This window comes from Phyllostomus discolor, chromosome 8 (assembly GCF_004126475.2).
Source record: "Phyllostomus discolor isolate MPI-MPIP mPhyDis1 chromosome 8, mPhyDis1.pri.v3, whole genome shotgun sequence".
Lineage (NCBI taxonomy): Eukaryota > Metazoa > Chordata > Mammalia > Chiroptera > Phyllostomidae > Phyllostomus > Phyllostomus discolor.
This window is the reverse complement of record NC_040910.2, coordinates 44,394,616-44,408,513: the sequence shown is the minus strand read 5'-3', so window position 1 is coordinate 44,408,513 and position 13,898 is coordinate 44,394,616. Positions and strand designations below refer to the sequence as shown.

Genomic DNA, 13,898 nt, shown 5'->3' with positions numbered 1-13,898 from the left:
TGACATTATGACACTTTAATAATTCTTCAACAAATATTAAAACATTTAAAGGATATTTCCTACATAACCAAAATGCTATTATTATACTCAAGAAAATTAACAATTTTATAATAACTTCTAATGTACAATACATATTCCAATTATTTCAATAGTTTCCAAAATGTCATTTTTAACTATATACATGAACCAGAGTCTCACCAAAATTGACATTGAATTTTATTTTATATCCCTTTTGTCTCTTTTAATCTAGATCAGCCTCTAGCCACTTTTAAAAATTAAATTTATTGGGTGGAATTAATAAAATTGTATAGGTTTCAAGTGTATAACTCTATAATACATCATCTGTATATTGCATTTTAAAATGATACCTTTAGAAGAGTCCAGGCTAATTGGTTTGTTATATACCCTATGCTTTTAGTGGTCATACTGAATATTGAAAAAAAACATAATTATTCTTATTCTAGCATATCTTCTACATTTACAGGCTGATATTTTAGGTATCATGCATTTTTATTTAATATGTTGTAATCATTTACAGTACTTTTTTTGATGTTCAGTTGGTAGAGATTTGGGCAATGGGGTCCCATAGGGAATTTCTTTTAGGTGTAACTGCTCTAGATTTAGATCTTGCCTAGCTCACATTCTGAGGATGAAATGATATGATTTGTGTAAATACATGTTACAAAATGTGCAGTAGCATACATGCCTTTTACTACAGACTACATTATAAATGATAAAGATGTAGGTATTCTATTAACAGTTTTACTCTATTGGTTTTTTTTATGTAAGCTTTGTGAAATCAGAAATTAGATCTGTTGTAATCTGAATGCAACACATGGTGAGTAATAAAAATATAATTTTTGAGTGAATAAATTAGTAAGTCTTTAGAAATGAAGGGTGGATAAATTGAGGCAAGCAGGTAGGGAGACCAACCGCGCTAGTTGCCTGTAACTCAGGTGTTTCTTAGGATGTAGGACTATTGATTCTAAAACTGGAAAGTCTTGAAGAACTGGGATTAGTTGTTTGCCCTATGTGCAGGTATTTTAACATTACTTTTCTCTTTTATGCTATTTTTAAAAAGCCATTTGAATTTTCCTTATTAAATATCTTCAACTTGAGGGACACCTTTGTAGAAGAATGGTTGGTGCAGAGGGATTAATCTAAGGCAATTGAGGAACTGGGTCAAAGCTCCCTGACTGTTATGGGAGTGAGCTGAGCATGCTGTGTGGACCAGAAAATCCCAATTTTCCAGCAACTGAATGTCAAACATTTTCTGCATATGCCCTCCTACAATGATGCCAAGAAAAGTTACTTGAAACAAACACAAAAAAATATTTTCTATACACTTTGCCCAAAGTATTACAGTTCATAATTTTCCTCATTTTCTAGGAGTCAAGATCATCAACTTTAGCTGTTTGTTATAATTCTTCCTGAAAAGAAAAGTGTAACAATGATAGGGTTAAAAAGTGTTAAGACTTGTTGTACACAGAAACCTATAAAACATTGTCAAAAGAAGTGAAATAACCTAAAGAAGTAGAAAAACAACTCATGTTCATGAATCAGAAGACTTAATATAGTTAAGATGGCAATATTCCCCCCCAACTGACCTACACCTTCAATACAATCCTTTTTAATATCTCAGTTAAATACTTTTCAGAAACTGACAAGCACAGCTTGAAACGCATATGGAGCTTCAAGGGGCACAAACTAGCTGAAACAACCCTGAAAAATAAGAACAAATCTGTAGAATCAATTCTCCAATTTTGAATTTGTTCCAAAGCTACTCTAATCAAGAACAGATGATGGAAGAGAATCAAGGGTCCAGAAGTAAACCCTTATATTTACAGTGAATTAATTTTGATAAGATATCAAGGCAATTCATTGGGGGAAAGAACAATCTTTTCAATAAATGGTGACAGGACAACATTCAAAAAATTCCAAATAAATCAAATATATAAACATAATAACTAAAACTATAAAAGTCTTGGGGGAAAAGTATTTAAACCTTTTTGACCTCATATTAAACAATCCTTTTTTAGATATGATACCCAAAGCACAAGTGAATAAAAATATAGATAACTTGGTCTTCATCAAAATTAACAAATTTTGTGTATCAATGGACATTTTCAAGAGAGTAAAGGTAAAACTACAGAATGGGAGAAAATAACTGAAAATTGTGTATCTGACAAGGGACTTGTATTCAGACATATATAGCATTCTTACAACCTATTGATGAAAGGAAAATGGTTCAATAAAAGATTGGCAAGGATTCAACTAAATATTTCCCCAAAGAAAATATGCAAATAGATAATAACCACATGAAAAGATGCTCAGCATCATTAGACATGAGGGATTGAAAATCAAAAGCAAAATGAAAAACTATTTCACACACCCTAAGGAATAAGAGAGACAAATATTAACAAGTTTTGGGAGAATGTGGAGGAAATCAGAACCTTCGTATACTTTGGTATTGTTCCTAGGGGCAATGGGAAACCATTGTTATGTGGAAAACTACTGGAGGTAGGAGAAGAATATATGGGGAGACCCATTAGGAAGATATTGCAATCTAGCCAAGGAAAGATGTCAGCTGAAATTAGGGAGAAGGTGATAGAGATGGTGTCAGTAAGACCAATTTGTGAGATAGTGAAAAGGAAATTGTAGCCTGATTTAGCAATGGATTGGTTTGGAATGGAGCATAGTAGGAACAGGATAATGTCAAAGATGCTTCAAGTCCTTGATGTTCCAGGTGCAAGAAGAGACATGCATTTGAGATGTGAAATCCCAAAGAGGATTGTGTTGGTGAAAAATGATGTTTGTTTATGACCTTGTTGGACTGCTTCTGAGATACCTAAGTAGAGTTGTGAAGTAGGCAACTGAAAAATGTAGTGGTCTGGAGCTCATAGGTAATTTAGTGCTAAAGAAACAAATTTGGCCATTCTTTCTTTCTGTAGGATACATTAAGTCCTTATGGACAAAACTGCCTGTGAGGATGGTTTAAATTAGAATAGAAATGCTTTCAGAACCAAGACAGATAGTGTGGTTGAAATACAAAGGAGATAAAGAAAGGTCAGCTAGAGAGATAGCAATAGTTCTGGGAGGTATTGAGACATGGGAGTCAGGAACACAAGAGTTTAAAATGGAGGCAGGAACCAAAGCATTGAATACTGCTAAGAGGACCAAGATATATTTGTCAGTGGAGATTACTGGAGGCTTAAGAGAGAGGTCTTTGGGTGGAATAATAAAGATAAAATCCATTTTTGAATGTGTAGGCAGGAGGGAATCATTAATATTTATTATGGGAGAGCATGTTGCAATTAAAGTAAAACAGTGCTGTTGAGAATATGAGACTGATTAAAATAGACAGAGATTGCAAAAGCAATAATATAAATTTACTGAGAAGTCAGGAGGGTTGAGAAGCAAAATACATGTTGAAGAATTTGCTTTAAAAAATAGGAAGCACATCTTCTCTGTGGTAATAAAATGGAATAAGAAGAGAATGAACCAGATGTCAAATAGCTGGTGTTTTTCAGAGCACAAAGTTGACCTTGTTTCACCCTGCTGACTTGTATTATCTCTGTAAAGAAGCTGGTAGGAACATCTGCTAGGAAAAGGAAGGAGTTAGAAGAATGAGACTTTGGAGGAGTAGGGAGTTTGGGAAGTAGTTTTGGAGGGTGAATATGGAAGCCGAGAAAAATGCAGAAGGCTTGCCAGGCAGTGTGGTGGGTACATGGAAGTTGAGGAAAGTTGAAGTCCTTGAACAATTCATATGAACCCCATGGGCCTCATTTCCCTCATCTACAAGAGGAAACATAATACTTACTTTCAAGTGCAAATGTGAATACATATGAACAAAAAATATGAAAATAGTTCTGTAAACCCAAACATAAAAATACTTGGTAGGATTCACACTGCCAGGATCTCTCCTCTGCCCTCCATAATTATCCTCCCTGATTTTCCCAGGTATGTATGTGCTGATAGTATCAGGAATGATTGCAGACTTTAAAGAAAGTCAAATCCAACTTAATATTTATTTTATTAACTTTTATGATGACATCTACCATGTGTTTGTTGTCTTCATATAGAGAGGAGCATGGAATGTCTTGGGACAAAGGGTGGTGCTGTGACTGTGCACTTTGAACATCACAGCTTCATATCACTAGTTCCTGCTCATTGACTGTAGATTTTCTCTGCCTATGACGAAGTTTTTTGTGTCTTCTCACTCAGTAAGATTAAGAACAACATGCACCATGTCACACAAAGTGGGTGCTCTACACACATGGGGAATGAGAACATAGTTGTTTGCAAGGGTTAAGATGAGCATAGAAACACAGTGAGTGATAGTAGGGGAAGAGTTCCATTCATAACAGGAAAATGTTTTTGAGTGAGTCTAGGAGTAAACCCAGTGTGGTCTACTTTAGGGAATCCCCTGCTGTATACCTGAGTTGTCTAGTATGATGGGCATGAAAGCTCAATGCCATCAGTTAGTGAGGTGCTCTGGGAGCGATGAGTGATCTTACCAGACTGTGTTTAGGGTCATCTGACATAGCCCTGCTGGAGAGGGTGTACTTCTCAGAGTCTGCTTTTGTTTTCCTGACCCCTTTCAACCATCGCCAGTATTGTTCCCGGACCTGCAGAGGCAAAGCATGCTCTGAGTCAGCTCACTGAGAGGACTGAGAATAGAAAGGGTGCTGGGTGGAAGTCAGATTGTGGTACCTGCTGGTTGAGGAGACAGTACACCAGGAAGATGAAGACGCCCTGCAGGCTGTTGATGATGGTGAAGAGATAGGCCATGGCACGGGCAGCTGGGCCCACCTGCAGGACTCCCAGACACCACGTGCAGCCCAAGATGAAGAGCTGGGCCATTGCTTTAAATGTCAGCATCCTGGGTAGAAGGAGAAGGGCAGCTCATGGTGTACCAAGAGCAACAGAATAAAGGCCACTCTCATCTCCACCCCATGGATGCATGTGACTGAATTGTAACCCACTTTGATTTTTACTCTCAATGATTCTCTGAAAAAATGCAATTAGGAACTGTGATGGTATTTTGACTTGGACTGAAGTAGTGATAATTCATAATATGGGTTTCAAAATGATCATGATGTATTATGAATGTCCCTAATTTCATTCAACTGACATTACTGAAGATGTTCTATGTACCTGACTCTGTGCTGGGTCTTGGGTTTACAAATATGAAAGACAATTTCTGTCTTCACAGACCTTGCAGTTTCATAGAAGAAATGTCCACTTATAATATTTGTGATGTGTGAAGTACCTCTGCCTGGGTCCCATCCAGTACTGGTCCTGTCTTCTCTCTCTTCATGAACTATCCCCAGGTATGTTTTGCTCAGAATAGAGACCATTCATTCTGTGTAAGTTTGGGGAAAGCAAAGGACATCCCAGGCCTTTCAGAAGATGTGGTATGTGCATAAAGAACCTGATTTTAGCAGGTGTAGGATTGAAGAGGACAGAGGGAAGAGCCTCCATGAAGGTGTGGGCATGAAGGTGAGTGCTGGGTTCTGGGAACAGGTAGGTGATTTCCTAAGAGTTTTATAAAGATGTAAATGTTTTTTGGATATTTTCATAGGGCCATGGAAGTAATCCACATTTAACAGAATGAAGTCAATATCTCTGTAACTAGTTAATTTCATGCTGGATTTATGAAGAAATAAAAAGTTTCTGGCTTGCATTTGGTAGCAAAGCACAGTATCTGAGCAGGTTTCCAGGGAGGGTGGCTGCCTTTCTCCTCCCGCCTCCTCAGAATCCCTATGAAAGGACACCCGGAGCTTGGAACCGCAGGCCCTTGCTCCTGGGCCCTGCTTTGTGTGGGGCAGTATGCCCCTCTGACCCATCTCACCTCGTGTTCTGAAGGGTGGACACATCACTGTTGAGGGAGGAGAGCTTGTTTTTAAGAATCCAGATGGTCATCAGAAAGAAAGCCCAGTTAATCTGCAGGAACCCCACAAGGCAAATTGAATACATTCCACATGTGTATAGCTTTCTCCTAGCTCATCAAACACTGAACCCAGCAGGTAAGAAGCTTTTGTATTTCATAGCAGTCATAGAAAACCATATCCCAAAAGAAGTTAACTCAGGCACATTCTTGTCCATTAACTGGGGTGACCAAGTCATCCCAATTTTCTGAGTTTTAGCACCAAAAGTCCAATGTCTTAGAAATCCAATCTGTCCTGATTTAAAACTGTAACGGTGCCTCCTGGGAGCCCCCTCAGTCCTGGAGAAACTGATTGACTGTTCACCTTGCCTATAGCCCTCCTTATATACCTGCTCTTTGATTGACCCTTAGCTGAGAAGAAGGGATGCTCTGATGCCATCCTTTACTCACAGAGATGATGATGCAGACGGGGCCAAGGAAAGTCCATACAAATCCCTGTTGTGCATGGAGCCAGCATCTAAGAGGGAGATGGAAAGAAATTGAAGAATCTGTTTGCCTTTGTGGGTAAACAATCAATAAATAAACATATCCCTCACTTCCCATAGTTTCTCTGTGACTCCTTATTATTATTTGTGTGTGTGTGTGGGTAAGAACATTTTGAGATCTGCCCTCTTAGTAAATTATAAGTATTCAATACAATTTGTTAGCTACAGATACTACAAATCTGTATATGGTCTACAGATCTCCCAAACTTATTTATCTTTCATATTGATACCATTTTATTCCTTTGATGGTGGTGATGGTTTCATGAGTGTATACTTATACCCAAACTCATCAGGTTGTAGACATTAAACATGCACAACGCACAACTTTTTACACATCAAACACCTAACCTTAATAAAGTGGTTTTTAAAATTTTAAATTCTTTTTAAAAAACTCTGCTAAGTTTTGGGCCCCCAAAATGCTTGCAGAAATAAATACAAGCTCTTAAAAGAAGCAACAAATTAATTTATGGTTAATAAAAACAGAAGCATAGATATATAGAACACACTGAGAGCTATCAGAGGGGAGGGGCACTGGGGGACTGGGTAAAAAAAGGTAAGGGATTAGCAAAATATATATATAATTTTTAAAGATTTTTTATTTATTTATTTTTAGAGAGGGAAGGGAGGGAGAAAGAGAGACAGAGAGAAACATCAATGTGCAGTTGCTGGGGGTCATGGCCTGCAACCCAGGCATGTACCCTGACTGGGAATCGAACCTGCGACATTTTGGTTTGCAGCCCGCACTCAATCCACTGAGCTACACCAGCCAGGGCTGCAAAATATATATATTTTGACACATAGATACAGACAACAGTATTGTGATAGCAGAGGGAAAGGGGGGAGGGGGAGTAGGAGTGGGCAAAGGGAAAATAAATGGTGGAAGAAAGAGACTTGACTTTGGGTAGTGAGTACACAATGCAGTGTACAGATGATGTTTTATTGAGATGTACACTTGAAACCTGTATGGTTTTATTCACTAGTGTTGCCCCAATAAATTCAATTTTAAAAAATTATGGTTTATTGGGCAAATATTGTGTCTCCTCTGAACCAGGACATCTGCTTGGTCTGAAGATCCAATTGCAATTAAGATAGACTGGTCTCAGCCTTTGCACATGGCTCAGCTGGTTGGAGCATCATCCTGTACACCAAAAGATTGTGGGTTTGATTTCCCAGTCAGGGCACATACCTAGGTTATGGCTTTGATCCCCAGTGAGGCATGTATGGGAGGCAACAGATCCATGTTTCTCTCTCACATCTCTATCTATCTATCTCATCAATAAATATCCTCAGGTGAGGATTAAAAAAGATAGGCTGGTCTCAGTCCTCAGGGAGGCCCCAGCTGGGTAGGAAGGTTACCAATTACACAATAGAAACAATCAAGATGATGAGTTTTTTGATCAAGTGTGAGGAGCTATGAGAACACATAGCTGGATCAGTAGCCTAGTCTGGGGTATAGGAGGTTAGTAAGGAAGGATCCTGAGAGAACTTATTCTGTTTATTCTGAGATATAAAATATGAGCAGGTATAAAGAAGGTGAGAAAGTCTAGGACATGTAAGATGATGGTAAAAAAAGATGATGACTGTGACCTGACACAGCACTAAAGCAGAGCTCATGTACATCCCATAATTTATTTCTTAGGACAACATACAGATTCAGATAATGACAGGTCAGGCATCTGATGCTCAAGGAAACATAGTCAGTAATTCAAGGCCAAGTGAGATGCTTGAGAATGAGTTGGGAGGTGCGAGGACCATGGAGTTATATGGATCCACCAGAAAACTAAAAACAAACACTACTAAGGCACTGTTGGCAAATTATACCCTGTGAGACAACTTCAGCTATCACCTGATTTTGTAAATGTGTTTTCCTGGAACAGTTATACTCATTCATTTCCATATTGTCTGTGGCTGCTTTTATGTTACCAGAGCAGAACTGAGTAGTTGCAATAGAGATTATATGGCCACAAAGCTCAAAAGATGTAGTCTTTTGCCATTTATAGGAAAAGTTGCTGACTTTATGCTAAGATGTGTAGGAAGGCCAATTGGTCAGGCCTCGTCTGACAGAGGTGAACCTTCATTCATTCTGTCAGCATGAGAGTATGTTGTGAGTGCCAGACTGCTTGGGTTTGGTCCCAGCTCTGCCACCAACAAGCTGAGTTGTATGACCATGGCCAGTCATCTCTGTGCCTCAGTTTCCTCATCTGTAAAACTCACATTTCACTAGTTTCCACCTCAGAAGGTTGTTGGGAGGATGATTTGAGTTTATACATAAAACATATTAAAACAGTGATTGCATTTCATAAGTATATAGATATTAATTTATAAATATCAGTTTCATTTATAAATATTAGTTTGAGTAATAATGACTTCCTCATTGAAATCATCTTCCATTTCTTCTAGAATTAGGGGAAGTGGGTTACACATACCCATGCCATTCTTTCATTCAATTTTGCTTTCTAGAAGATTTGAAACAGCCCCTTCAGTGGTGAAGGGGAATATGGTCAATAATATTTTTACAAATTTGTGTGGTGAGAGACAATTACTAGAATTAGTGGGGTGATCATATTGTAAGGTACAAAAATGTCAAATCACTATATTGTACACCTGAAACTAATATATTTAATATAATATTGTATACCAACTATACTTAAATAAATAAATAAAACAAAAAACTCAGTCTCTGACTTTTGGCCAAGATGGAGACATAGTTAGACACACTGTGCCTCCTCACACAACCAAAAGAAGGACAACAACAAATTTAAAAACAAAAAACAACCAGAACTGACAGAAAATTGAACTGTATGGAAGTCTGACAACTAAGGAGTTCAAGAAAAAACATTCATCCAGACCAGTAGGAGGAGCAGAGATGGGCAGCTGGGTGAAGAAGACTCACAGTAAGGCAGCTGCTGGAAGACTAGGGAGGAAAAGGGCAGCTGGTGGACCAGGCAAGGTGATGGATGGCAAACTGGGTAGTCCCACATTTGCATGCAGATAAACCAGGAGGAACAACTGGGGAGCAAGATAGACCACACAATCCAGGGTTCCAGTAGGGGGAAATAAAGCCTGAAAATGTCTGACTGAAAACACCCATGGGGGTGGAGGCAGCAGTGGGAGAAACTCCCAGCCTCATAGGAGAGTTTGCTGGGGAGACCCACAGGGTCCCATAATGTACAAAAACCCACCCACGTGGGAATAAGCACCAGAAGGGTCCAATTTGATTGTGGGTAGCAGGGGAACTGACTGATAACCAGCAGAGAGCAGAGCAAGCGACACTATTCCCTCTTGGACCCCTCCCCCACATACAGCACCACAACTCAGTGATGTGGGTTGTCCCTCCCTGGTGAACACCTAAGTCTCTGCCTCTTACTATGTAACAGGCATGCCAAGACAAAAAAAAAAATGGCCCAAATGAAAGAACAGATCAAAGCTTGAGGAAAAATACAACTAAGCAATGAAGAGATAGCCAACCTATCAGATGCACAGTTCAAAACACTGGTAACCAAGATGCTCCAGGAACTCACTGGGTACTTTAACAGCATAAAAAAGGCCCAGGCAGCAATGAAGGTTGCATTATGTGGAATAAAGCAAAATCTACAGGGAACCAACAGTGATGGGAAGGAAACCAGGACTCAAATAAATGGTTTGGACAAGAAAAAAAAAGAAACATTCAACCAGAGCAGAATGAAGAAACAAGAATTTTAAAAAATGAAGAGAGGCTTAAGAACCTTCAGGACATCTTTACATGTTCCAACATCAGAATCATAGGGGTACCAGAAGGAGAAGAGGAAGACCAAGAAATTGAAAACTTATTTGAAAAAATAATAAAGAAGATCTTCCCCAGTCTGGTGAAGGAAACACGCTTCCATGAAGTCCAGGAAGCTCAGAGACTCCCATAGAAGCTGGACCCAAGGAGGAACATGCCAAGGCATATCATAATTACATTAGCCAAGATTAAAGATAAGGAGAGAATCTTAAAAGCAGCAAGAGAAAAGGAGACAGTTACTTACAAAGGAGTTCCCATAAGACTATCAGCTGATTTCTCTAAAGAGACCTTATAGGCAAGAAAGGGCTGGGAAGAAGTGTTCCAAGTCATGGAAGGCAAGGACCTACATCCAAGATATTCTATCCAGCAACACTATCATTTAGAATGGATGGGCAGATAAAGTGCTTCCCAGATAAGGTCAAGTTAAAGGAGTTCATCATCACCAAGCCTTTATTGTATGAAATGTTAAAGGGACTTGTCTAAGAAAAAGAAGATCAAAACTCTGAACAATAAAATGACAAGTGCACAGTTATTAATAACCAAATTTAAAAAAAAAACAAAGCAAGCAAACAAGTAGAACAGGAACAGATTCACAGAAATGGAGACCACATGGAGCGTTATCAGTGGGGGAGTGGGAAGGGGAGAGAGGGGGAAAAGGTACAGGGAATAAGTAGCACAAATGGTAGGTAGAAAATAGACAGGGGGAGGTTAAGAATAGTGTAGGAAATGTAGAAGCAAAAGAACTTCTTTGTGAAACCCATGGACATGAATTAAAGTGGGGGAATGTGGGTGGAAGGGGGTGTGCAGGGTGGAGGGAATAAAGGGGGGGGAATAAGACAACTGTAGTAGTATAATCAATTAAATATATTAAAATAAAAAAACAAAAACAAAAACTCAGTCTCATCAATTAATGCAATGAATGATATTCATATATTCACTAATTATAAGGTACAATTAATATTATACCAATAAGTAGTTATTAATATAATATATAATTGTTATTAATAATTAAATCTAAAAGATAAAAAATAGTCACTTCAATTATTTGAACTACACATTAATTTATAATTATTAATAATCAATATGTTAGTATATTATTAGTATTACACACAATACTATATGAATATATAATTATTTATATACAATGTAATTAACATTTAAGACAATTAAATCTCTAGGACATAAAAACAGCTACTTTAATGACCACAGTCTTCTACCAAAAAGACATCTGCAGGTGATTACTGAGTTTTCTCCTGTTTTTCATGTTCTCATGAAATAATAGTGCTACATTGGTTCTCTGCTGGTTATTCATCTGGAGAAGATGACCATTCATGTAGGGAAAATACGACTAGTGTGAACTTTAATTTACCGGGCAGATGCTCCATAAAGTTGAGGCCGGGACACTGCAGAAATGGCCACAATGACAGCCGGGACTCCATAGCCCACAGGGAACATGAACTTCTTCATGAATCTGCTCACGCTGGAGTAGTTGACCACCATCAGGTTGCGTGCAGTGAGGAAGAGGTGCAGGCCCTCCAGCAGCATCCAGGTGAAGGAGGCCAGGTAGAGGTAGTGTAAGGCACCCGCGATGATGGCACACAGCACCTGGGGAAGAAGTCAGAGTCACCAGATGGGATTGTCAGGGTGGAGCATGGCCTTAGGACCTGTCCTATACCTCAAAGAGAACTCTGTTTATGAAGGAATTGTCAAGAGAGGATCTGTCATCCTGTTGCATCAGTCAGTGTGAAATTGGCTACTCACCACTCTACCCTTCCCAGAATCCAAGGACATTTTATTAAGGCATCCAGTGCAGCATGGCCACATGAACTCTGCATCTCCTGGACAGGACAAAGGTCCTTGGGGATATCAGTACCTTAATTTCTGTTCTGTCAATGGCCGTGAGGAAGAGCAGGTGGGCCAGGAAGAGGCAGATGCAGAGCTGCAAGTGGAGGGAGGTGCTGGTGTTCTGGATGGCTTTGCACAGCAGGAAGGTGAGGGCTGCCAGGAAGAGGCACAGCAGAGAGAGGCTCAGCCCTATGTGGGTGATCACATCCAGGGTGGGATCCTCCTCCTAGGACCCAGCAAAGAGATCTCAGTCACATTTTTCTGCTCTGGGGTACAGTTGTGTTTTTCAAAGTACACAGATTAGAATGACAAAACAAACAAAAAATGGTGACAAATGTGGGGAAAATGGAGTCACTGGATCTCTCATACACTGCTGGGTGAGAATGTAAGAGGTAACCTCTTCTGGAGTGGATTTTTGTGGTTTCTTATAAACATACATGTACTATATGACCCATAAATTCCATATTTGAGAATTTATCCAAGAGAAATGAGAAAAAGTTCATAGAAAGAATGTTTAAGAATGTTCATAGCAGCTTTATGCATAACAGCCCAGACTGGAAACAATGTAAATGTTCAGTAATTAGAGAGAAGATAAACAAATTGTAGGGTGGTCATACATTGGCATGCTATACAGCATTAAAAATGAATGAACTCTGGTTACAGAATATATAACAAGGGAGAAGCTCATAGACACTACGACGAACAGAAGGAGCAGACATGAGGGAGAATCATTTTACTCTACTGCATGATTCTGGAGCAGTCAAAAGTAAACTATGGTGATAAAGGGGAAGGGATTAGCCAAAGAACCTATGAGCATGATCCACGGACACAGACAGCAGTGTGGCGATGGCCAGAGGGAATACAGGGCTGGGGGTTGGGTGGAGTTGGAAAAGAAGGAGGAAATAGGGACATCTGTAATATTGTCAATAATAAAAATAAAGAGAAATATCTTGTTTTATATAAAAATAGAAAAAGATCAGATCCTGTTTTCCTAGGGCAGGCATGAGAGCATTGCCTGGGACTCTACAAGGGGCTTTGCGAGGCCTGAGAAAGGGTCTGCATCTCAGTTGCGGTCATGGTTACAGTGTGTTTACTATTATCAAAACTCATGACCTGTTTGGTTATCACCTGGCTTTTATTGCAAATCTATTGTAATCCAGTAAAGTCAATTAAGAAATGAATTTCTGCTCTTTGTGCGAGTTGCTCGGTGGTGACACAAACATCTCATTGCTGACATTTTAGTTTGCTTGGATAAATCTCAAAACCCATGTAAAATCTCTGTGATACTCTGTAATATAGCCCTGACCATGTTTTTACAGAAATACCTTGGAAATAATTCCTCCAGGAAAAGTCCTGTTTTCAGACAAGTAATCAAAAGAATAAACATAATATCTATAGAAAATATTACAAGGGAAAAAGAAAAAAAATCAAGGAAGGAAGACTCACCAGATAACTGTTACCACAGACCAAGTGAAAGTTGTGACATTACTGACCATGAATCACAATAGGTAAGGAAACACTGCCTTTATAACCCACAAATAAAAACAAAGATGCAAGACCTCACTCATTAAGGGAGGGCTGGTGAAACTGTGCATTAGAAAAGCTCATTAAATAAATGAAAGGAAAAAAACCAACAAGTAATTAAGTCACAATTTAAGAAGGTATTAAGAATGAACCCGGATGGAAACTTGGTTTAAGGAACATAGAGAATGAGAATGAAAAAATAAATAGTAAAATTAACATTAAAAAGAGTAAAAAAAAAAAAGAATCAGGGAACAAAACATGGGAGTTAGGCAAAAGAGAGCCACCAAATGCATAATTGGAGTCTTCAATGAAGAAAATCAAATTGATGAGA

At 38.8% G+C, this 13,898-nt stretch overlaps 1 protein-coding gene across 2 annotated transcripts in view; it reads right to left on the bottom strand.

The window, feature by feature from the left end:
- Positions 1 to 1,098: 1,098 nt before the first annotated feature.
- LOC114503675 (adhesion G protein-coupled receptor E2-like) overlaps positions 1,099 to 13,898 on the bottom strand; it is a 28,365-nt gene continuing 15,565 nt past the window's right edge. The window contains exons 12-18 of one of the 2 annotated variants that reach the window (XM_036032357.1): positions 12,072 to 12,269; positions 11,568 to 11,803; positions 6,341 to 6,407; positions 5,855 to 5,946; positions 4,714 to 4,882; positions 4,518 to 4,628; positions 1,099 to 1,430 (exon numbers count right to left, since the gene is read on the bottom strand). In XM_036032357.1, coding sequence (XP_035888250.1) covers positions 1,419 to 1,430; positions 4,518 to 4,628; positions 4,714 to 4,882; positions 5,855 to 5,946; positions 6,341 to 6,407; positions 11,568 to 11,803; positions 12,072 to 12,269 — 885 coding nt within the window. In that variant the 3' untranslated portion in view covers positions 1,099 to 1,418. Of the gene's footprint in view, positions 1,431 to 3,327; positions 4,629 to 4,713; positions 4,883 to 5,854; positions 5,947 to 6,340; positions 6,408 to 11,567; positions 11,804 to 12,071; positions 12,270 to 13,898 lie in introns of those variants that run through there. The other variant, XM_028521314.2, reaches the window with a different exon arrangement.